The 24,721-nt window shown below is 42.6% G+C and overlaps 2 protein-coding genes across 7 annotated transcripts in view; one reads left to right on the forward strand and one right to left on the reverse strand.

The window, feature by feature from the left end:
* Window positions 1–369: 369 nt before the first annotated feature.
* mapk9 (mitogen-activated protein kinase 9) lies at window positions 370–12,669 on the forward strand. Of its 3 annotated transcripts, none has more exons than XM_058415263.1 (12): window positions 370–636; window positions 3,926–4,077; window positions 5,634–5,763; window positions 5,886–5,944; window positions 6,120–6,258; window positions 6,678–6,843; window positions 6,936–7,007; window positions 8,217–8,399; window positions 8,600–8,724; window positions 9,500–9,563; window positions 9,643–9,714; window positions 9,823–12,669. In XM_058415263.1, the coding sequence occupies exons 2-12, from the start codon at window positions 3,962–3,964 to the stop codon at window positions 9,960–9,962; spliced, it is 1,266 nt and encodes a 421-aa protein (XP_058271246.1). In that variant the 5' UTR covers window positions 370–636; window positions 3,926–3,961; the 3' UTR covers window positions 9,963–12,669. The 3 variants fall into 3 exon arrangements, with proteins under 3 accessions (XP_058271246.1, XP_058271244.1, XP_058271245.1); XM_058415261.1 differs by having other exon boundaries at window positions 371–636; window positions 9,820–12,669; XM_058415262.1 differs by lacking the exon at window positions 370–636 and adding an exon at window positions 1,344–1,636 and having other exon boundaries at window positions 9,820–12,669.
* An 8-nt stretch (window positions 12,670–12,677) lies between these two features.
* The window catches only part of si:ch211-247j9.1 (rho GTPase-activating protein 24), a 12,736-nt gene continuing 692 nt past the window's right edge, over window positions 12,678–24,721 (reverse strand). Inside the window, exons 1-8 of one of the 4 annotated variants that reach the window (XM_058415258.1) lie at window positions 23,041–23,982; window positions 18,623–18,736; window positions 15,537–15,744; window positions 15,233–15,362; window positions 15,022–15,095; window positions 14,811–14,932; window positions 13,555–14,590; window positions 12,678–13,358 (exon numbers count right to left, since the gene is read on the reverse strand). In XM_058415258.1, the coding sequence (XP_058271241.1) occupies window positions 13,121–13,358; window positions 13,555–14,590; window positions 14,811–14,932; window positions 15,022–15,095; window positions 15,233–15,362; window positions 15,537–15,744; window positions 18,623–18,736; window positions 23,041–23,110 (1,992 nt within the window). In that variant the 5' untranslated portion in view covers window positions 23,111–23,982 and the 3' untranslated portion in view covers window positions 12,678–13,120. Of the gene's footprint in view, window positions 13,359–13,554; window positions 14,591–14,810; window positions 14,933–15,021; window positions 15,096–15,232; window positions 15,366–15,536; window positions 15,745–15,978; window positions 17,864–18,622; window positions 18,737–23,040; window positions 23,983–24,721 lie in introns of those variants that run through there. The other 3 variants (XM_058415257.1, XM_058415259.1, XM_058415260.1) reach the window with 3 other exon arrangements.

The following is a 24,721-nucleotide window of genomic DNA, read 5'->3' on the forward strand; positions in this document are numbered from 1 at the left end:
AATTTAATAATTAAAAAAAATAGACAAATTGACCCAAACCATGCCCCAGACAGTGGTTTATCATTCATTTTATTTTATTAAAAAATATTTCTATACATACTATTTAAAAAAAATGTTATTGTTATTTGTAATGTTACATGTTATTTTGTCATAACCATTAAAAAGAATTAGCTTATTTTCTAGTAATAGGGCAACTACTGCGCGAGATTAGTACAATTCACCCTTCCGTACTAAATAGTATGCAAAGAAAGCGTCATTGTCGCTGGGCTGTAGCGTACTAGTTAGTATGCACTAGTTCGCGTAGTCGTAACTTTCAGCGCCTCACTGCAAAGTTCCAACTCGAGCTGACGGCAACGCCATGACGTCATCCCCGTTCGCTGGCTGGCTGGCTGACACACACACACACACACCGACTATCCCACAGACCTCCGCCCCTGCAGCCATGCCGCCGAGCCACGGGCAACACTTCGGATTTTACCCTGAAAACCCTTAGAGAAGGAGAAACTCGGGCAAACGTCGCGGACACCATAACAGTGCAAGGGCACTTCCGCAGTCCAGGCAGTGTGTGTGTGTGTGTAAGCCGTTATCTGGCGTGTATGGGAGTGAACTGGAGAAAAACGAGGAGCTGAGGAGGAGGTAAGTCCATCCAGGCTAATGAAAAATCTGTCCGGCTAACATCGCTTCACTCTCCGCTCACACACGTCCAATACGCACATTTTAGCTCCGGGTCCGAGCTGCGGTGACAGTTTGCCGGGAGTTTGCTATCGAGTTTGTGTTTAGGAAGCGTTGTGTGTGTGTGTGTGTGTGTGTTAGGTTAACCTTGGCCGCCCAATACACAGCTGTGCAGTTTTAGCCTTAGAGCTTACCAAAAGCACACACTCACTCACTATATAACTCCTTATATGTTCATTTAGGAGCTAAAGTAAACGCTGTCACTGTTGTTTCGGCTTTATTTTGTGGGATTGTGCTTTAGCCGGCTGTTAGCCGTGTTTTCCTGAAGCTAACATGCTATGTACAAGCGAACAGACTGGTCAGGTAACGACTATGACCTGTAGCTACATTCCGAATTGGTTATCGTCATTTAAAATAAAAAAATCATTTGACCTCCATTATAAGCGTAAAGACAGACGAAAAGATAGACATGTACAAGAAAGTGCATGTCGATCGGGTCTGTGTGGTAAACCTTGATTGATTAGGAAGTGGTGAAACAGGCTGCGTCCACTTCTTAGTGCGTACTTGCGTACTAAATAGTATGCCAGAATAGTGTGGGTTTGTGGTGGGGTTTTTTTTTTAGTACATACTGTTAAGTACGGAAGTATGCACTGCAGGACGCGGTGACGTAGCCGCACTTTCTTTCCACTATAATAGCTGTATGGATTGCCATTTAGGGCAATTTCTTTGACACACAGTCCATTTGCATGGCAGAATTTTACTTTTTGTGAATAAAATACGTTTAAATTAGCCACAGATGCAAGACTTGCCCTTCAGCGCATCTTCAGTACTGCTTTAATATGTTTTTCATTTTCAGTATGAGACCAGAGATTTGTGTATCAGCTAATCCTTGATGCTGATCCAGTACTGAGGCCGACATCCTCTTTAGCAAACAACTGGACTGTCTAAAGCTTCTGTTGGCAAGGTATGCAAATCCATCCGAGGCACGGAGGAGGAGTTGTTTTAACACGAGCTGCGTCCAGCGATCTTTGTCAGATCGGTCAAAATCACAGCATAAGGGACCGGGTTTACTGGAAAACGTCTCAAATCCGATCCGACATCTATCAGTCCAGCGTTTCGGACCCACGTCAGTGATCTGATCAGTGCTGGTAGTAGTCGTTTTAACTACCTGGGCTTGATAGGATTTACTAAGACATTCTACATGTCTTTTTTGAGGGGAATTTATTTATTTATTTATATCTTCTGCGAAACACCCACCTTCCCTCTGTCCATCCCTCCCTCTCTTCCTATCGCTGTGATTTATGCGGCCGAATGATGTCATCGTATTTAATCTTAGGACATGATTAAAGAGTCGTGTAATGGCAGTCATGGATCTAACCTCGGCCCGGAGGTCGTGACTAATCGCACGAGTGTGGTGTTAGCGCCCGTCTTTTGATAGGGACCATTGCTCGGAATGTCGAGAATGGAGTCCGGTTTAATCACGGCTCGTAAAAGACAAATAGAGGAATAACACGAGATGAGGGAAGGAGGGAAGGAAGGAACAGCCCCCTGGCTGAAGGTCTGTTGTGCCTTTCTGTGTCACCGGACTATTTACATCTCCTCAGGCTCTCTTGACATTCACCTTTGTGTGGATTTATCAGTCGACGTTTGGATGTCACTGCGGTAAATGTCCTTTGCTAGCTTGTCTTGTTTGTGATTTACTCACCTCTTCAGTTTATCATCTTGTCTGGATTTGAATTGCTTTCCTTATCAGGCTTTTAGCTCGGCCATTACTGGAGAGGCTGCAGTGGAAAAAAAGAAGAAGAAAAAACCCAACTCTTTCTTCCTCCGTCTTTCACAGTTGGGGAAATATGGAAACGAGGCACCAAGTCAAGCGGGACCTGTTTGCTGTGTGCTTACTTTCTGTGATTTAGCACCGGAGGCTCAGCAGTGTTGTATTTTAGCTGTCACTTCCCTAAGGTTTTTGCCAACCAAGACATGTAGATGAGATTAGCTAGGGCATCTATCCATAAGTTTGGGTACGAGCACAGTTTTTTTTAACTTTTTTTCATAATGACATTTCAGTCTGTTGGTGCTTATTGGTAAATACAGAGCATAGGAATTAGTTATGACACAGTGCAACCCTGATTATTATCATTTTAGCCCTCTGTGGTGAGGATGTTTTTTGGGGAACCAGTGAAGAGTGAAGATTTTCGAGCAGCTACAGCTAATTCCTGTAAAAAATTTTAGACTATAATATATCTAATATGGAGCTCTGTAATTTGGCCACGTTCCTTTTTTAGTACATCAGGATAGCCGACTCTTGAAAGAAGCCAAACGGCAAAGACACATACAGCTTATGAACCCAACCCTCATTGATCATCCAGCCTTTTCCGTCTTCGTATCAGCCAGGCATTAGTCAGCTGTATCGTATCACGTGATGGGTTTTTTTGTTCTCGATCTCTATACTAGATCTCTATACAGCAGCATGCCGTAATCACTATTGCATTCATTTCTTACTGTAAAAGTGATGCCACTGCTCCAGCGGTTGCCCATTGTCAGAACTAGCTCCATTAAGATATTGGATTATAGAGCTCTCTTTAACCCGATTACGTTCATCCATTTCCACGCCGGATCAGACGGCCTTAATAAGAAGCTAGTCCAACCTTGGCAAATGGAGTTAAAGCCTCATGGAAATGCTAACGCCGTTCATCTCGCTCGGATTGGCTCTACATCGCCGATCAACACGTCTCACCTGATGAGAATGAAAGGAGAGTTTAAGAAGATAAGAGAAGACAGTTTAGGAGAGATATAGAAAGAGACGGTCTCCTGTCTTACGTAAACTCCAGGACAGGATGGAAGCTCCTGGTGGAATCACGTCACCTCGTTGTTTCTGACAGTTAGATTAGACGCCGATTAAGCAGGAAGTGACGGAAAGTGTGATGGATGCCTAACCGTAGCGCTCTGTTTGTCTTGATTTAATATTGGGTTGTAATAGTCTTTTTTTTTTTCTGACACTGATTTTAATGAAGCTTCACGTCTGGTTCTCTTTGTGTGAGTCATTCCGAGAGTCATCTCCCACACACAGCTCTGAGACAGTAAAGCTGGCGAGGAATGAGTGTACACACTAAGCGATGACTTGGCGTAATATCTCTCAGCCAAGCGCATCACCCCTCTCTCTCTCTCTCTCTCTCCCTCTCTCCCTCTCTCTCTCTCTCTCCCCCTCCCTCCCCTGTGTTTTTTTTTTTTTCCCTTTCCCTCAATCCTCTCTCAGGTCTGAATTGTCCAGCGGCACTCAGATAGAGGAGCCATGACAGAAGGGGAAGGACATTTTTACAGCGTGCAGGTGGGAGACTCCACCTTCACAGTGCTGCGACGTTACCAGCAGCTCCGTGCTATCGGCTCCGGGGCGCAGGGCATCGTCTGGTGAGTGGGCACCGAGTGCCACCTCCAACACTGCTATAGATGAAGAACTGATCGAGATTTCTGAACATGCTGTCTGATAACGATGAGCAAAACCAGAAAGACGGGAAATATTAGATGGGTTGACTGCTGGTTTACGTGGCAAAGAATCATACGAACAACGGCGGAAAAGGGGGTGTGGCCTCTGTGATGTGGAAATGGTTACCGAAACGTGTAAAATAGACAACCGAGCTACCACAAATGACTCAGATATGCTGCCGTGGGTGAGCAAGAGCAGCTCAATTGTTAATTGTAAGGTTTATTTAATAAATTCTAATTGTTAATATTATATTATATACATTTACTGCAGCAGAAGTGGGTCTCTGATTCACACACACACAAAAAGTGCTGGCATTGTTAGCTCACTTTAATAAAATTAAATGAATGAACTCATTTTTTGACTTGTTTCACCCCATCTGACCACTAGGGGCAGTGTACACCGTGTGTACCTCCTTCTGTGCACACTCTGTGTGTCAGGGACACATTATTCGTAACAGCGACCTCACTTATATGCCTTCATCTTTCCTTCTTTTGGATAACTTTCTTATGGTATGCTTGTGAGGTGGTCAGAGCTACAGGTTTCATTCAGTAACCGCTTTATCCTGGTCAGTGCCGTGATGGATCGAGGGCCTGTCCCAGGGAACACTGGCCATGAATGAAGCTCCAGACTGTTGTAGCAAATGAGTGATATGCACACGGACCTTTACACTTAGGGACGATTCAGTGTGGCCATGTGGCATGTTTTTGAGGAGGTGAGAGGAAAACGGAGAACACGCTGACATGGGAAGAACGTGCTCAGAATCTCCATGTTCTTGCCTCAGTTATAGGAGATCAGATCACGCAGGGCTTTCCTATGGTAGAGTACATGTACCTGGTGGACAGATGACCCTGAAGTAACCTTATGGCCAAATCCACTTGATAGTCAAATACTCATAGTTCCATGGCTCTGTGAACCACGAATAACCGTCTGAACCTGAGGTGGCTCATTGAGAAGGTTGTAGAGAAGATGGATGCATGCTGGATGCAGATTAATGCGGTTGTTTCTTAAAGAAGGCGTCCAGGTGATTCACAGGCCAACACATAACTATTGTTTTGTCCTAGCGCTGGAGGATATAACAAAAGAATATCAATATTAGTGAGAAATGATGTCACGATATATGATGTCAGATTGTGGGTATCATGATTTCTTTTTATAGCCTAAATTTTTTAAAACTCTGACAGCATTTCATTTGACCTTATTGTTCCATTTCTTTTCTTTTGTTATTCATTTTATATATATATATATATATATATATATATATATATATATATATATATATATATATCATAGAATTGCCTCATAGATTGATATAATTTTTTTTTTCTCCTTCCTTCTTCCATCCTAGCCTTGAATTAGAAGCATTGCCTTTTAAGCTGTTGGACATTCTTTTCTGGACATGCTATTTCTGATGAATATTATAATAGTAATAATAATAATAATAACAATAATGCCCTCTTTTTTCCCCACCCACCTCATTAAGCTCTGCTCTCGACACGGTCTTGGGCATCCCTGTAGCAGTGAAAAAGCTCAGCCGGCCTTTTCAGAACCAGACCCACGCCAAGCGAGCCTACAGAGAACTGGTGCTGCTAAAATGCGTCAATCACAAGAACGTACGTCACGTTGTCCTCCACCAACACACTCCTCTCCCACATTTACTCATCACGCTAATCATCCCAGCTGACTCAAACACCCGTGTCTCTCTCTCTCTCTCTCTCTCTCTCTCTCTCCACAGATCATTCGTTTACTCAATGTCTTCACACCTCAGAAGTCTCTGGAGGAGTTTCAGGATTTGTAAGCAACAAGTTTTTTTAATTTTTTTCCCCTTGGCCTACGATGCTTTTATACACCGGATGGATTTACTGCTTCTGGGAATTGATTTGTTAGTGGCTTAGCTAGAGCTATTATTATTAATAGCTTTGTTGAAGCATTCTGCAAGGGTGCAGATAAATTATGTGGTGCCTCCTAGGTACCTGGTGATGGAGCTGATGGATGCCAGCCTGTGTCAGGTCATCCACATGGACCTGGACCATGAGAGGATGTCCTACTTGCTCTACCAGATCCTGTGTGGCATCAGACACCTGCATTCTGCTGGTATCATCCACAGGGTAATCAGCATAGTTTATTAAATGAATAGTCCAAAATTTTTCAGTGGTGATTACCCAAGACAAATATTTTGGGCTGTATTGCTTAAGACTTAAGCCCTCTTTTGGAGAACGTTGTCTTGACTTCTTTTGTCTAGCAGACTAAGATGAAATGAAATTAAGATGAAATGCTTATTTCACCTCATAATATAAGATGGCGGCTTTACTACATTATTATGCAGTTGTTACACAGGCATATTAAGCCTCATACAGTGTACGTTGAGTGGTTCTGGTTAGATACACGAAAAACTAGCAACCAGGCTGACCTTTCAGTGACGGAAATATAGATCAAATTCCATAAGCTCAGATTGGCTGAGACGTGTCGTGGTTTACCCCGAATCACCACGGAGATGAACCTTTTCCTTTCCCGCTCTCCTCCTCAGGACCTGAAGCCGAGTAACATAGTGGTGAAATCAGACTGCACTTTAAAAATCCTAGACTTCGGCCTGGCCAGGACCGCCTGCACCAACTTCATGATGACTCCGTACGTGGTGACCAGATACTACAGAGCGCCAGAGGTCATTTTGGGCATGAAGTATAAGGAGAACGGTAACGGTCACTATTCAGGAACGTCGTCTGTGTCGACCTCTGGAGCGTATTTGTGTTTTGAATATTGCTTATTGTGTGTGTTGTCTTCGCAGTGGATATTTGGTCAGTGGGCTGCATCATGGGAGAGATGGTGAAAGGCAGCGTTATATTCCAAGGCACTGATCGTATCCTAGCTGCTGCCTCACATTTATGTGTGTTAACATGGCGCTTCTGATACTAGTCCAGAAGGGGAGAGTATATTTTCCCTGGGTGACTGTTTGTTTATTTATTTATTTATTTATTTATTTATTTATTCATTTATTCATTCATTCATTCATTCATTCATTCATTCATTCCCCTAGTTTATATTTTTTTGATTAGCTCCTTGCGACACAGCGCAACGCTTTGCTGCACACACAGATGGCAGCAGAATGCATTTGCAAGGGTTCAACTCCCCCGGGAGGCAGAATACTGTTCTTTCGATACGTCTAGGCCTCTCTGTGTCTTTCTGGTGCTGTAAAATATTTTGTCTCGGTAACTTCAGCGAGACTGTGCTTATTTCGTAGAGCTGAACACAAAGAATTTCATTTCTCTTGTCTGCCTTCTATGCCCACTGTGGGCTCAGCTTATGTAAAATATTATTCAGCAATTTTAATGAATAGTTATTAATTATAACCACAGATAGAAAATGTAGAACGTGGCTGTAAGTAGCATGTATTGAATAATTATAACCCATTTCCGTATCCTTAATTAATGAAATGCGTATTAAATCATGAGCTCCGGTATCCATGTATTTATTTTCAGATCAACTACAATGCCTGACAGTCAGTTTTATTTTAATTAAAATTAATTAATTAATTAATTTATTTATTTTCTCCTAGCTTATATTAGATTTAAGTTATATATTAGGTTATATTTCTTGTTATATTTTATTATATTAAATTATAAGTATGAATATATTAGATTAGATTAGATTAGATTAGATTAGATTTCTCATTAATAAGCAAACAAATCATTATAATTTCAAGCCGTAACCCCGCAGTCTCACACTCATACAGTATCTAATGGTCTGTGCATGAGCCTCCTTGGCTTTCAAACGATTAGAGATTTGTTTTCTACCACAATTTGGCAATGTTTTTGTGTCACACTTGTTTAAACTCGCAGTCGGAGAAACAGCAGACGATTTGATTTGTTTGGAAAGAAAAAGCTGCTGCTTTCTTTTCATTGAAAAACATTCACCAGCCGCCACACGTCACTCTCAACACTCACTTCCCTTTTAAAAAAATCCCTCCAGGATTTAATCATTATACAGTTAACAGAATTTGCTGTAAGTGGGAAAACAGATCAATGTCAAATTTTTATGTGTGTTTTGACCTTAAATCGCCTGACGCTAGACATTGACCAGTGGAATAAGGTTATCGAGGTGCTGGGAACTCCTTCTCTGGAGTTCATGAACCGTCTGATGGAGACAGTGAGGAACTACGTGATGAACAAGCCACATTTCCCCGGAGTCAGCTTCAGTGAGCTTTTCCCAGACTGGGCTTTTCCGTCAGACACCGAGCACGACAAACTGAAGAGTAAGACGAGGATTCTTTCTTTCTTTCTTTCTTTCTTTCTTTCTTTCTTTCTCTATCGTTTTCTTTATTTTCCTCCTCCAATGACAGCTAGCTTTGTTGCCAAACATGTCAAGATTTCTGAATCGTTTACCTTTGGGATGTGGAAGCTTTAGTAGACTCTTAAATAACCTCAACACCCCTGTCTGTCTGTTCTACCACAGCGAGTCAAGCCCGGGACCTGTTGTCAAAGATGTTGGTAATCGATCCGGAGTCTCGCATCTCTGTCCAGGAAGCCTTGAATCATCCCTACATCCACGTGTGGTACGACCCAGCTGAGGCTGACGCGGTGTGTAAACACTTCCTCTCGCGCTCTCTGACCACACGATCCATTCACTCTGCAATTAAAGTCTGTCGCACCCAAACTCTCATTCATGCCAAGAATAGACGAACATTTCCTCACTCACTTTCAGTAACCGCTGCTTCTGGTCAGCGTCAGATCCGGAGCCTATTCCAGGAACTTCGGGTGTGGTTCGGGAATACACCCCGGATCTGACGCCGGATGTGTCCATGTTGAGCATTCGTCATGTCTGACTCCACAGCATTGGTTTAATATGAAGCTTATATGAAAAACTACAAACTTTTGAAGACCTGAGTGTCTACTTTCATTTGTATTTTGGTTTTTCCCTGGCCTACCAGAGGCACCGTTTTTATAGGTGATATCAAACCCATTTCTGCTCTCAGAGATGCTCCGAATGCTTATTCATGAGTTAAAATTTAAAGCCGTTATCTTCAACCACTTAAATTCTGTGTAAGGTTATCCAGCAGGGGGAAGAACACTCGTCTCACACTAAAAGCCAACAGAATCCCGAGTCATTTTATATCAGACTCACAGACAGAAAATCATTCATTTGTTTATACTGAGCAAAAATGTCCGAACAGTCGATTTTCTTTCCACCATCATGAAATAGGTTCAAACTATTATTTCAAACTTTGTCAATATAGTGTATGTCAAACACATCGACTATGAGGAATATTGTATGAATTAGATTAATTTTTTTGCCTAACCATTCCTTGTTATATCCAGATGGTCTGCAATAACTGTTTTTTTGATCTCTTTGTAGCCCCCACCTCAAATCTCAGACAAACAGTTGGAGGAGAGGGAACACAGCATAGAGCAGTGGAAAGGTAAAGAGAGATTAATATCTTCCTTTCACTGTGTTCCTTTCATAAGATGATTTCATTTTCTCTGTCTGCCTTTCACTAGAGCTGATCTATAAAGAGGTGATGGACTGGGAAGAGAGGAACAAAAACGGTGTCCTAAAGGAGGAGTGCTTAGGTGAGTTGACCTAAACGTCAGCTTGCGTTTTGTTTTGCTTTGAATTGTAGTTGACTGTGTGTATGTGTGTGTGTGTGTGTGTGCACACTATTCTGTGCTCTGCAGTAGACGGTGTGGTGAACAGCAGCGCTACAGCCTCTCAGTCCTCGTCCTTTAACGACATCTCGTCCATGTCCACAGAGCAGACGCTGGCCTCAGATACGGATAGTTCCTGCATCGACACCATCGCTGGGGGATTAGAGGAGTGACTGTGAGCTCCTGCACGCCATAGCTCGCTCTCCTAATCCCTCCCTCTATCTCTCTCTCTTTTTTTTCCTTTTTCTTCCTCCCCCTCCTCCTCCACACATCCACACATTTTTCCAGATGGCAGTGTGGGCCCCGTCTTGTTCCAGACAGACAGGCTGTGACACTCTGGGGCTCTCACTTGTGAATCTCTCACAGAATCATTTTCCGCCTAGTTTCATAGTGTTTTATTAAATCGAGTACGTATTTTAGAGCAGGAACTAAAAAGGTACCTGTAGTTATGGCCAATGAACTAAATTTCTTTGGTAGAAATAATTGGTGTCTAAATATTTCAAAGTTCAGTGAAAGTGGAAAATGCAGTGGAAATGTTCTTATTAGTTAGATGATAAACAGCAGGAGAGCCAGTTTGCTAAATTTACCATTCACATTAATAATGGCTTTTTGTTTACATGCAGGCATGCGGAAACTCCTACCTTTTAATTCAGTTTAAAATACAGAATAAACTAGAATGAACTTTTAGCTTAAAAGATAACTACGAAGCTCATGGTACTTTCCTTACTCACCACGCTCCCATTTATTTTTTTCTTCTCTTCCTCTCTCTCCGTTCCTGGTAGCTGATATATTCCTTTTACATATTCTCACTCAAGAAGCACAGACACTCCTGGAGCAAGCTAATCGCTAGCAAGTTCCCCTTTCCTGGAAATGTTAGAAGTTCTCAATGCTCTGCTTGAAGTATTGCATGCCACTCATCTTGAGCTCTTTTTAAGAAAAGTATATGTTTACAGGCCCCCTGATTCTGCCTGAATGAATACACTTTAAGAAATGGTAGTGCCTGCCTCTGTATATAGACACGATTACACCATGTTTTCAATCAGAGAACTTGATAATGCATCTCACTCATATAGGGTGTAGCCATGTATATAGATTTATTTGTACATTTTTTTTGTGTCTTGTGGAAACCTGATTTTACACAGCTTCTCTGAAAATGGTTAATGGAAAGTACTGTACATCATACACTTGATTTCCAAAAGGTATGATGTGGGGAAATTTTGGATTTGTTGCAGACAAAAGAAAAAAAATCTGCAAGTAGGAGTGGTCACATTGCGTACGTATTGATGAGGAACGCCGAAACCGAGGGCGCGGCTCACGAGTTTTCCTTTCTGTGTCATTCCAAAGGATTCTGCAGCGTTCAGAAATAATTCACGAGCTCAAAGCAGGAGATCGCCTTTTTAGGTTCAACCCATAAGGATGTCTCGCAAATCAAATTTTTATCTTTGTTTCTTAATCACGTTTAAACACCAATGTCCCTTTTACGGAAAGGAAAATGAGCTTTATTTTATACAAAACTCTTCAGAGAGGCAAATCTTCTTCCCCTGTGTATGCGTTGTGCATTTTCACTGCATTAAGTGATTGGCATGCTGTGGCTGAACACAGCAAGTAGCATTGTATTATAAATCTCTTGTCCTGTTAACACAATAGCATGTGCTTCACATCGAGCAATCCGTTGTTACCTGTCTATCCAGTTTTGTTTTTTTGTTTTTTTTTTCATTTTCACCCTGGGAAAACATTGTCTGTGCTGAGACTTGAAAACAAAACAAAAGAACAAGAGAAAATTCCTCTCTATAATATAGCTGTTATTTTGCAGAAACGCATGAAAGCTGTTGTTCGGTGCAAATCTTACTTATAGGTGCATACCAGGGAATGTCCCCTCACACAGGGGCATTCCCACTAGTTATCGACTCATCTGGAGGTGAACGTAGCTGGTGTCATCTTCACGCGGCGTGACGGACTTTCTTGACGGACTTTCTGAAGGGACCTTGCACGCGGAAGTGCAGCCTCATCATGAACATTCCTCATGCCTTAATATCCTCGCCGTTTCTCCTCCCCACCCACCCGCCCAACCAGCCTGGTCTGACGCTTAAGAAGCTTTATGTGAATGGACAGAATGATCGAAGACCAGGCAGCGTTATTTGCTCTTGCACAATAGCTTTCTCATTCATACACATTTCTAGCAAATTGCTGTAAAATAGCATCAATCCAAGTACGATGCAGGTGACCTCACCTGGTTCTTTTCGTAATAGTAGCACGGTAATATACATTATGTATATTATACATATACATTAATATACATTATGTATTGCAGTAGTGCAATGTTGGTGTTTTGTTTCTTTCCTTCCCTCTAAACCTTCACAAGTCAGCTTGTTTGTGAATGAATGAATTCTGCAAGCACTTTTTGGGAACTAAAGTGAGTTTGGTGGTATTAAATTCCAGTTACAAACTGGACATGAACTCTCTAAAGGGCTTACCGGTGTTTCCGAGGGCATGTCTCTGACATTTTTTTGTCACTTTGACAATCCGTATTGCTAGAAATGGGACCAGTCTTTTTTTTTTTTTTTCTTCCATCACTCAAAAACATTAAAACAGCCACCTATAAAATAATCTTAACTGCTATGTATGAGTAATACTGTTATGCTTGTTTGTGGTTTCTATTGTTGTGTCACGTATGGATGTGCTCTCTGTGGGCTGTCGTGAACGAAAACTCCCGAGCGGGTTTCCGTCATTCAGCCCTGTCTGAAACATATGCAAAAATCTCAAACAGGATTATCGGTCTGCTGCAACTCAGTGTCCAGTCCATTCATTTCTATGTGAGGGTGCGAAAAGAAAAAAAAAAAAAAAGGTGTAACAAATTGCCAAATAAATCACTTTAAATTACGGGCTCTTTTACATTTCTTTTCACACGTTTTATTTTGGTACAAATGCACTGGTTTTAAGTGGCTTAAGTGTTTCCTATATAGGCCTGTGTGAATTGATTTAAAGTTAAATACAATTGTTTTTTGAGTTTCATTTCTCTCAAATCACCCAGCATTAGTTAAGGAGTTAAGTCATATGTCAAAGTTTCAACTTTAGATGTTCTATAAGAATTGACTTGTGTATTTTATAATACCATGCTTGCTAACACATCCTACCTCCACTTTTGGGCCATTTCATTGTCTTTGTGTATAGCTGTGCGGCACAAGGCATTTTTCAGACATGCGTGTCTCTTATTCAATGGTTGGGTCCTTTTTTGTGTGTGTGTCCCAATCCCCCCCACCCCCCGGCTTGGTCCAGTAGGCTTTTAACATTTGTACATGCCAGAGAGAGAAATGACCAAAATGTCAGAAGCTCAGAAGCTTTGAATGATGCGCTCTGTTTTCCGAGCCTCAGAGTTCAGCTCTCCGAAGGTATCAAAGAACTGCTCCATTTCTTGTTGTAGTGTAGCGTTCCGTCGGTCCGCGTCAGCCCGAGCTCGTTCCGTGTTCCGCATCTTGATTTCAGTGACGCTGACATGTCGACGCTGTTGCTCCAGAGTCGCACGCAGTCCCGCTACCTGCCCCTGGAGGGCCTCGTTGCGCTGTTCCAACCTTAACAGATGGATTAAACATGTGGTGATTTGTTTTTTCCCTATAATCTCTCAGAGGAAATGAGACTAATGCCTACAAGTACATTTCAGTGTAAGTTGTTTAACAACATGAGGATGTGAAATCTTTAATGTGTTCTCCGTGTGTATTATGGACAGAAGCAAGGTTTCATGTGAAGCTCTGATGAGGATGTTCTTACCTGCTGATCTTGGCCTCGTATTCAGCTTTCTGCCTGGCCATTTGCTGACGTAGGCCAACCACGAGGCACTGTATCGCTTGAGAGGCAGGGGGGTCTTGAGAATCTGAAGAAGCATTCGGAAGAAAGACCTCACTGCTACCTGTACTCAATGGGGCATCTGTGGGGGCAGTGGAAGAAGCAGGGGAGCATGGGTGCAAGTCACTTTCTCCAAGGTCCGACCTGAAAGAAGGGAAACAAACAGAGCTGTGGCAAGGGCTAGTGGTTCCACCACTACCAGAGCCCACATCCCCAAGCAGGATCTCACAGGAGGACCAGGAACTGTTGCTGTCAGCCATTCTCGCAGTACCACCCTCCAGGTCTACCATCCCAGGGCCAGCTTCACCTTCTTCTATACAGTCATCCAGCTGCACCCCGATTACCATGTTGTCATATACAGATAATGTGCTGTCCTGGGCTTCACTGCTCCCACCGCTGTCTCCTAGAACTCTCTCAGTCTCCCAGGCACACTGGCCCAGTCCAGGCCAGCTTGTAGACTGCAAACAGCCGTCGTGCCCAACTTCTGCCACTGTAATTGTTGAGGAAGAGGCAGTAGGTGGTGTGGTGGGGGGAGGCACAAGTCCAGAGTGAGGAGACTCTTGTGCCAAGAGGGACGGACTATGGTTTTCATAAAGAAGAGTCGAGCTTGCCAGAGAAGGGACTTCCCGTTGTTGCTGCTGTATCTCAGCTAGATGATGCGGAGTGTGAGAACTTTGGGAAGAACATCTCCGTTCAGTCATAAGAGGTAGTGAGAATTTCCTGGAGCATGGTTTGAAAGTCTGAGTTGGATGGGGCACACCATCACTGTTCAGTCCTAGCTGAGGATCTCTTGGAGAAGAAGTAGGCTTGGTGTACACCCACTCCACCAGGCTGCATTGTCTGTGCGTGGAAGCAAAAGCTGGTCCGGAGGTTCCTGGTGCCTTGCGGTTGTTTTCTCTTGAGAAGAGCATGCTGTGCTCTCTGATCAGCTCCGACATCAGATGCTGTACTACAGCTGCACCTGGAGGGAAAGGTCAGTAAAAGTGCTTAGTCAAGTAGAACTAAAAGGCATTACTACCAAAAAGGTACTCATTTTCTCTGAATAAGGTTTTTTCTCTCTCAAGTCAGTCTTAAAATCAGTGTATACAGCCCTCAGATGTCATTTATGTCTAAGACTCCAGTTCTGCCCCTGATTTTCACCATTTGCTCTTTCCTTTTATAACAAACCAAAAATTTCTTACCACCAATTATACTTTCAGGGTCTTCAGCTTTAGGTCGAAGAATGTTTGGCCCAAAAACAGTGGCTAGGTTTTGGATACTCATCTTATTGGTGCTAGAGAAGGATTGGACCTCATTTAAGAATCTGCAACAAGAGGATTTGTCCATCACTAAAACTGTGGAGGTGCACAAGTTTAATAACTTCGTAGCAACAATCTGAAATCCAGCACTTACTGGCAGATGTATTTCAGCAGTTTGAAATTAGCCACAGGGAGCTCGTGAAGAAGGTTTCTCAATTCCAGCAATCCCTGAAGCCAGAGCAGAAGACGGTTATATAGAACCTTAGATTTGTTATTGAGTGTTAACTCCAGAGTACCGTTGTTTAGATTCTACTGTTGTAGAATATTATGTTGTTATATTATAGCTTATAATATAGGAGATGTACCTGTTCCCTGTGTGAGGAGATTTTTTTGCCACATATAAGAAACTCTTGATAGCGAGAGAAGGGTACTAACGGTTCAGGCAACTCTCTGAGGTACAGCTTCAGCAGAGAGGCCACTGTATGGACATCTGTGCTGCTGAGATACAGAAATAATAATAAAACCCCACAGAATGCTGATATATTGTGCTACATCAAGTCTTTGAGCCTTTGGCATGCTGTAGTGTGAATAATGCAGCTGATACATCATATCACCAAAACGTCATGTACAACAACCTCTAACAGATGTTCTCAGTGTTCTAACACTTACCTATCAAAGGATGGTTTTTCCCCAGCATCAAAAGCCTCCTGCAGCTCTTTGACAAGCGTCGCCTGGCCAGGTTGCCTGAAGAGCCCGACTTCCATCAAACCCTGCTCCCTGATAAAGTCCACACATTGCTCCACCACAAGAGGAGCCATGTGGTCTCCATACCGCCGCTCGTACAGCACCGTCTCCTCCAACCGCTGCCCAAACACACCTTAGAGTAACAAGACAGGGGTGTAATTGATCAAACCCTGGGTTTCCTACCCTAAGCTTCAAAGGACTATGATGCTGTGATCTTTTGAGAAAATAAAATGCTGCAGCGCACAACATCAGCATGCAGTTCAGACACAGGTTTTTGAAATCATAAATTGCGAGCGCCGTTGCGAGATGCTGCTGCACTGCACCAAAATCTCTTGGCACGTCCGTGTAGAAAGCTTAAAATACTCACGCCTTTTAAAGCTCAGCACTCTTTTAATTTTTCTGTAAGCAGAGTTGGAGAGGTAGCTTCCTGTTCGGTGGACTGCCTGCTTGCTCTCAGGCATCTTCCTCTCTCTCCTCCTTGCTCGTGTCTCCTTGCGTCTTGGATTCTCAGATGCCCGACCTCCCACGGTTTTAAAATCACAGCGTCTCTGAAACGCTTAGTATCCCAGATGTATCCTAGAATGGAACGAAAGACTGCACAAAGGCAGGTAAAAAAAAATCTTTTGCTTGCTCAGTTTTTTTTTTTTTTTTTTTTAAATATAGTGTGTCCCACTCCTCTCTCACTCTCGTCTTCTTCGTCTTTCCCGTGTGCAGGTAAATGGATTAAATCCCAGTGCTTTGTGAGCCTTGGAGCTGGGAAGAGGCACTCCCTGTCTTGTCCTGTTTATGTGCACTGACCCTCAGGCTCAAATATGCGTGCTAATCAGATATATCAACATTCCGACGTTGACAACAAACCTCCTTTAACAGGAGGCGTTGTTCCTCTTCGATACGTCCCATGCATACAGGTTTTTTTAAAAAAAAAAAAAACTTCCTGAGCTGTTTCTAGATAAATAAAAATCTTCCCAACATTTGTAGGAGAAAAATACAAAACCCAAATCCAAGATGAATGTTCCTGCATTAGAAATAGAAGAAATAAAGCTGCAGTTGCTGTTTCAGATCTTTATGAATATGCCACCAGCTCAGACTTTGTCCAGTCCTCTCGGAGTGTCCAGCACCTCCTGTTCTTCTCTCTTCAGTGCATGTCCTCTTAACCTTAACCAGCTTTGGTTGGAGGTGGCAGGCATCCACGTTTTTCTGTTTCTTCTTTGCTTCGGTTTTGTTTCTTTTTTGAGGTTACCTTGCAGCCACTTTTAAACATCCAGGCCATGTAACTCAGTCTGTAATAACTTGCTCCAGTTTTATTTTTTACTTTGATGAGAAGCTGTAATTGTCTTAAAGAGTTTCCAGTGACGCAAACTGGCACCTCCTAAGTTCACTGTCGGAATTCTTCAAGGCGTCTCCCTCACCGAATACCTTTCTCAGCTCCCCCATGTCACATGTTCACAGTCTTATGCCTTGTTTCTTATTCCCTTACCTGTCTTCTTACATTTTCCTTTTCCTTTGCTCACACTCTCTCTACCCCTCCCTCCTTCCCTCTCTCTCTCTCCCTCTCTCTCTCTGGCTCTCCTTCTATCTCTGTCCTCCGCTGTCCTTTCCTCACCCCTGTATCAAACTACCCCTCTGCAGGCTCTTTGGAGCATGGCCAAGTGGCGCCGACTCCCTCTTTCCTATATCCTTCTCGTCTCTCCATGAATCATTAACACTGAACACCACTGTCACAGATTGACTAAAATAAATGAGCTAGAACATGTAGCCTTTTCCCCACCCTCTTTCACTCTTTTTTTTTCCACCAGGTATTTTTGCCTCTCTCCTCTGTCACCATCTCTCTCAACCCCCCTCCACCCTGCTTACTAACTTAACATAGTCACCTGTCTCCAGTCACTTTCCACTACACCATACTGGGCACTCCCTCAACTCCTTTTTTTAATGCTTGTATCCGGTTTGGGTGAATTACTCCCTGATGACACGTCCAAAATGGCTCCTGGGACACCGACTTAGCATGTAGGGAACTTGAGTGTGAGTGTTATCTTTTAGTAAAATCTTTTTTCCATCTAGGTGCCCCAGGCTGGTCAGCAGTTATGGCTACGAGGTCATGTGGGGAATTCATTGGGAATGTTAATCTCTCCTGGGAAATGAGCGATGGGGACCCGGCAGTGTGCGATCAGATCTTGCTTGATCGCGGCGCGGCAGGCTTTAAACAGCTACCCCAGGCATTGCACTACACACTTATTGTAGATCATGGGACATGTTCTATGAATAGGAACGTCTGAAACTGACGTGTGGACTGGAACACTGATATTATTACTGCTACAGTAGTGCTGAGATAGAGAACGACAGAGAGCTGACAGCCCACTTGAGAGACGTGAGGTGTGCTGTAACTGGTGGAATTAGGCATTTTGCCAAATTGAAATGCTTCCCAAAACATCTCTCTCTCTCTCTCTCTCTCTCTCTCTCCCTCCCTCTCCAAGCCAGGAGGCCAGGCAGGGATTTTGTACTCTGATCTGCCTGGACAGAGCTTGAGCTGAAATAGTTCATGAGGGGCATGTGGAAGAACTGCAGTCCTGAATCATATGTTTATACCAGGAGGTTTATATCTGGCGAGCAGTGAGTGTCTGAAGTCTATATTCACCTAAGTGGCAGTGCTAGAACTTTTAGTTCTCTAACAGTTCAGGTCATTTTATGCTTGTTGCGTTAAGTAAAGATTTCTGGGTTACACCAGTTTTTGTTTTTTTTGCGGTATGTCGCCAGCAGTAGACAAAGGGCAGTCACAGATTTGTCTAACACAATGGGAATGCCTGGGAAATGGTCATAATATGGGTATGGTGTCAGGAGATGAGCGCCTGTGTGTGGAATGTGTTATGACTCGAATCCTTAATGGGCTGACACTATGGATATTTGGTCTAAACACATAGATATCATAGTGTTTTTTTATCAGGTATGGCATCAGGGGAACTCCTGCAGGATTTTCCAGAGACATGTTCATGGCCATGTGGTATGTGTACAATTACCTGTGAAAGGTATCCAGACTCCTTTGTTGAGGCTCTTCAGCCATTCCTCTCCTTGACCACAGCTGTTAGACAGGAAGAAGTATGATCCTGGGCTTACTAAGACATCTCTGTTCCCTGTCAGAGAGAAAAGGAAGGGGATCATTCAGGGGGTTGGAGTCTTAAGTGATCATAATCAGCTTGCTTGAACAAATTGGAAATAAATCAACGGGAAGGCGTTAGAGCTTGATATTTCGGATCAAGGGACTTAAAGAAGGTGTTCATTGGCGTTCAACATTACATTAAAGACCAGTTTAACTACACATAAATCCTTTATTTGCCTAGGATGTGAATGTTTAAAATGCTTGTTTTAATTCTTTATTGTTTCTATAGCAACAACTTACTCAGGGACTTGTGTGGGGGAATGCTTTACATAAACAGTTTTAATAAACATATCTAACCGTTTTCTGTGAGGATTAGTTTAGTTAGGATTTTTGGAATTCTTTAGGAGTCTTTCGGAGTCTGTCAGCACAGTCAGAAATAAAGCTGGAACTCTAAGGTTTCTGAAACTGGAACGTTCAGGATGGAGGACCTTGCGGTTTCATAGTAACATGGCATGCTGCGTTGTTTTTTTTTTTATCTTATTAATTTTAAGAGAGAGAGAGAAGCTCTCTAAGCTTGGGATTTTTCCCTTACAGTCACTTCACACCAACCCACCAGCCAGACATGACAAAGCCACACACTCATAAATGTCTCTTGTTTTCCATTCCTGCACTGTCTCGGCCCTAAAGATAGGGTGGGTGACATGAAAGTAGACTCGCTGTGTCTATTTCAGTTCTTTTAAGCCAATATAATTATAAGGGAATGATTATAAATACAATAGACATATATAGGGAGCATTGAAGTGTAGGACATATCCTAGAGCAAATATTGCTCTTTGAGGGCTTTTGATAAACTTAATTCGATTTCTTTTTGTAGGTGTGTCATCCACTTGAAATCCACATGCTCCAAAGCATTTAATCTTTACAAACTACTTGATATGCATCCACCGAAAGTGGCCGCACCCTAAATAGTGCACTGTATGGCGGCTCGGGGACTAATTCAATTTTAAAGCTGCGATTATTCTTTTTTATTATTATTAACTACACCAAATGAAAGGGAAGAGAGCCATATCGAATCTGAGCAGAAAATCCGACATGAACTCTCTCGGCACGGGTTAAACGAGCTAAATTAAGCAGATCCTCTCCGAGTCACGGTCAAGCTGTCCTTTCGGCCAGGCTCATATCGAGATAATGGCCCGAATACAATCGAGTGACCATTTCTTATCCTTAAGTACGACTAAAGTTCAAAAGCGGAAGAGCACACCATCGATTTTCATAATTTAATTTTTCAAAATCTCGCTGTTTCTTCCCCCTACCCCTGGATACGTTCCTTGGAGGAGACTATTAATCACAGAATGGGTCTTGGCCACAATTACCCAGCGCTCTACATTCCACTCACATTTGCTGAGAGATTGTGGTAATTAATTTCAGCGAGGCACTTTCTTTCACCTACAGAGAGCGGCAAAAAAAAAAACAGCTAAGTGGTTTATCAATACTTCTTTTGTTCCAAGCATGGAGAGTAAGACCTACTATAGCCTAATGATATTAAAAGGAGATAGAGGACATCCCTAAAGGCTTGAAGGGAGTGACTGGTGCACTGGGCAACAAGCTTAAATTGAGTTTAACGTTAGTGAACATTTGTAGCTCATTCAGTGGCATTAGTCGCCCCCCTCCTCGCTCATTCTTTAAACCAGGCCCCAAATTCTTTGTTAGCCACTCTGCCACAAAGCGATAAGAGAGTATTAGACATGCTGGTTAGCTTAAATGGATTAGAACAGTGTATGAGAATTTGGCTTCACTTTGAAAACTGCTGGGATGGATATAAAGGGCTTAACCAACATCGTCGTAATAAGGAATGTAAATTTAAGGTAATTATCTTGACAGCTGATGTTAGATTGGAAGAGAACATGATCCTCTCACCCGAAAGCATTAACGGATCTCGGTAATTAAGATTGGGGAGATTTATGTATTTAATATAACAGAGGATATATAGCATAAGGCCCAACTATTAGTTGTTAATGAAACACATATTTTTCCTAAGAGAAAACAGCAGAGTATAAACAATTAGTACCAATCAATATGTGCAGATTAACTGGTACAGAAAAATAGTCAGTGATGCCGTCTGACGCTGAAGCAGAGCCTTAACCATATTTTAAGCTGATTATTTTCCAATAACAGAACATCATGTAGTGATTTATTCCTCGATTTCTCACCACAATTTGATCTCGCTAACCATTTTTTATTCCATTTTCCTTTATGGGCAAAACAAGTTTGTTCCTGTTAGTGGTTCCTGTTCCTTCAGTTGCTTTCGAACTTAGTGAGACAGAAACCATAAAACTTCAAACTCCTCCCATTTTATGGTGTGGGAAAAAAAAACTGTTGATACTGGAGATATTTTCAGAAAATTTTCAATAAATTTCTACGTCAGCATCCACGCATGAACAATTTAGTTTTAAATAAAGTCAGGGTTTTTTTATAACGATAATATATAAACCCGTAATATCAATTACAGCTCCGGTCTGACCAATCAGAATGGAGAGTTCAACAGCTCCGATGTGTAAACACTTTATTAGTGCTTTAAACAGACTAAACGTCGCTTTATAGCCTTGTATAGAAGCTATTTAAAGTTGTTTAAAAGAGACTTCACTGAACTGTAAGAGAAGTTAGCTGTAGTTGACGTGTTTCGTTCGTATATGAGTAATTATTCTGGCTACAGCAATACAGTGTGAACAATATAACAAAACATCATATTTAGAACTCGAAATGAAGCCTCAGAAAACGTTTTCTAGAAATTTCTTTAGAGCTTCACTGAAAACAGAGACATGTTACACAAAGACATTTTGAATAAAGTGATAAGAAATGAACCAGGAATAGGAAAACCCCTGTGAGGACACTGTATAACATTATAGATCTAAGCTGCAGGCCATACAGGCCAAGACTGTTGTCAGATTATTAGGTATACCTATCATGTAAGTGCATCTATTACGACTGTGTCAATAAATTACTATATAGACATTATTTGGGTCTTGGAACCCCTTCAGCCTGGTCTGAGGATATCAGAGGCAGCAGTGGTGTTCAGATCAAACAATAGCGATCAGAAATTGTCACCAATGAAGGGCTAGAGCACGATAAACACACTTAACAAAAATGAATCTTTAAGTGTACATGGACCACAGCTGTAAGTTGTACACCGTGAGAATGATCCACCATCTACATAACATCTGGTGGTCCACTAGTCTCCGCTGATGAGTGGGATGGGGTAGAGAGACTAAACTAGATGTACTGTCAGTATTCATACACAGCTGATGGCGTGTTGACCTGATAAAAGATGGAAAGTAGGTGGGAACTCGGCTCACTCTGGGTTGTAATGAGTCCAATACCTCATGAGGACGTGGTGTAAATTGGTGGAAGAAGCACTGATAGGCTGATATATAAAGACAGAGAGCATACATGGGTGTACATCACAGGGCACCATGCACACACACAAACACCAGGGGGAATGTAGCCAATCCCTCTGATGGCATTTTAATTGAAACACAGATACAAAAAGAATTATCTGTAAAACAAGTAGGTCTATATTTTAAGCATTTACAAGTATAATTATACTTCACACAATTATTTATATTCCTTGTTTTTTCAATTGGATTTTATTTGTTGTAATAATTATCCCAAGAAAATCACAGCATTACTCCTGGATGGAAATAATTGAGCTTAGTGTTTGGAAAGAAAGTGAAAGTCCTTTACTTAAAGACCTTTATTAAACCCTCTCTTTCTCTACAGTGCTTCAGGGTATAGCATTTGCCAAGTGTCCTCCAGTTCATTACATTAAGTGGCGTCTTCAGAGACAGTATATCCGTCCCTCAGGTATCCATAAAACCACAAATCACCGAACTGTTAACGCCACTTTGGGTTCGTCTTCATGAGCTGTCACGTCTGTGAGCTATCAAACAGAATCAAAATCAAGATCCAGCCAAAATCACTGTATGGAAAAAGTCTCTAAAACCGATCTTGATTGAATTGATATGTCCGGTTACAGTGACGGACGGACAAGTGGCTATTGAAGTGCTCTGCGGTATTATGCAAACCAGATTAAAAGGTCAAACCTCGCCGCCATGTCCAAGCTTCATATTTAGCAAGCTCGGTTTATGTATCAATCTGCTGAAGTGCTATTATTTATTTAGTTAGTTAGTAAGTTAGTGAACCATCTAAGTGATTGCAACCTAACGCAATAAGCAGCCGTGACCTCTCAAAGACGACGCGCTGCACGTTTCTACCCTCAAGGTTAGCGTCCGTCGTGATCCGTCCATCATGACAGATGTTGCGTGAAGAAGGCGCACTCACCTTTCTGTGTGATGCTATTAAACTTCCAAGACTTGAAACAGGTGAGTCCCATGCTGCAGGTGTCTCTCATGCAGCGCCCTAGCTTTGCCAGATCTCTACTCCTCTTTTGGCGTTCTCTACATGTCAGCGATGGAGCTGTTGGCGAACGGAGGCTGGCCACGCCGGTGGCGTTCCTGAGCGCGGACTCCCCAGCACTGCCATGGTTCGGCTCGACTGCCGCTCCATCCGTCTAATTTCCCACATCTCCCTCCCCATCCATCCCATCAATAAAGATCCAGCTCTACCCCTTTTGCAGTCGGTGCTGGGGGAGATACGAGGGTGGGGCGGGCTCTGTCTCTGCAGCATACGTACGCACATACACACACTCCCTAAGCCAAAGTCTGGCCTCAGCATCCCTTCAGCAGCTATAATTACTTTGGTACACTACGGCATTTCAGGCGAGCAGGACCAATTTCCCTAATGCATCCACCTCCCTGCGCACACACCCCCTCCCCCTGAGCCGCCACCCAGCATTTGGTTTAATGGCCATCGACATGATCGGCCCTCACCCTCACGCAATGACTCAAAGAGGTTATAAAGACAGGAGCGGGTGGCCGGCGCGTTAAACTTTTGAACCGTTCTCCATTACGCTAAGAGGAGATACTCTCTCTCTTTCTCTCTTTTCTCCTGACTGTTTTTCCATCCTTCCTATCTCTCTCACTCCCTCCTTCTCTCTCTCTCTCTCTCTCTCTCTCTCTTTCTCTCTCTCTCTCTGTTCATAGATGAGATTTATGTTCCCTGGCCTGGCAGGGATGTTGTGGATGTATTGATCCTGATGAAAGAGGCTCACTTCATTTGGAAGAAGGAATCGTCTGACTGACTAGACTTTACACATGCTATCAAATCCTAGACGCTTTAGTGGGACTGATTTGTTGTGGCTTTTCACGACTGATGTCCACAGTCTCACTGATGAGTCTCTCCTGAAGAGGTCAAAGAAAAGGAAATAAGAAACTTTCCGCATTTTTCTCATAACATTAACATTATGAAATAAAAGACTTTCAGTGTTTGTTCATCCCTCATTCATTTATCCTAGTCATGGTTTAAGATGGATCCAAAGCCAATCATGTAACTATTAGGTGGGAGAATTCACTCTGGATGGGAAGCCTGTCCATTGCAGGGCTTCATTCATATACTCATTCACACCTTAAGGCAAAGTGTACATACCAGTGTATGTTTGGATAATGGGAGGAAACTGGAGAAGCTGTAGGACGTCCACACAAACAAAAGACAATAACCCAAGCTCAGAATCGAACCAAAGACCCTGGTAGCACTGTGTGGCCTTCAAGAACAAGCAGGAACTCATCATATATGTTTCGGCACAGGTTTCATAAAGATGCATCTCAAGCAATATGACAGGACGGTCCAGCATCATAGCCAACTCAAAACCGAGCATGTTTAGATAGACAGAATTGAATCACTTGATGGACTGTCAGTACAAAGTTTAACGTGAGGACAGTGTCTCCTGTAGTCCCCTGATCGCAATATGTGCGTCCACTATGCAGGCAGTTCTAATTAATACTGAAAGCTTTCATCTTCCATTGTGTCAATATGCCTGACTCATGCCATTCACGTGCTCAGGCTCTTCAGAAAATGAAACCACACACACACACACACACACACACTGACCTGCTACTTTTCTAGT

The sequence above is a fragment of the Hemibagrus wyckioides genome, linkage group LG18, assembly GCF_019097595.1.
Source record: "Hemibagrus wyckioides isolate EC202008001 linkage group LG18, SWU_Hwy_1.0, whole genome shotgun sequence".
NCBI classification, from domain to species: domain Eukaryota; kingdom Metazoa; phylum Chordata; class Actinopteri; order Siluriformes; family Bagridae; genus Hemibagrus; species Hemibagrus wyckioides.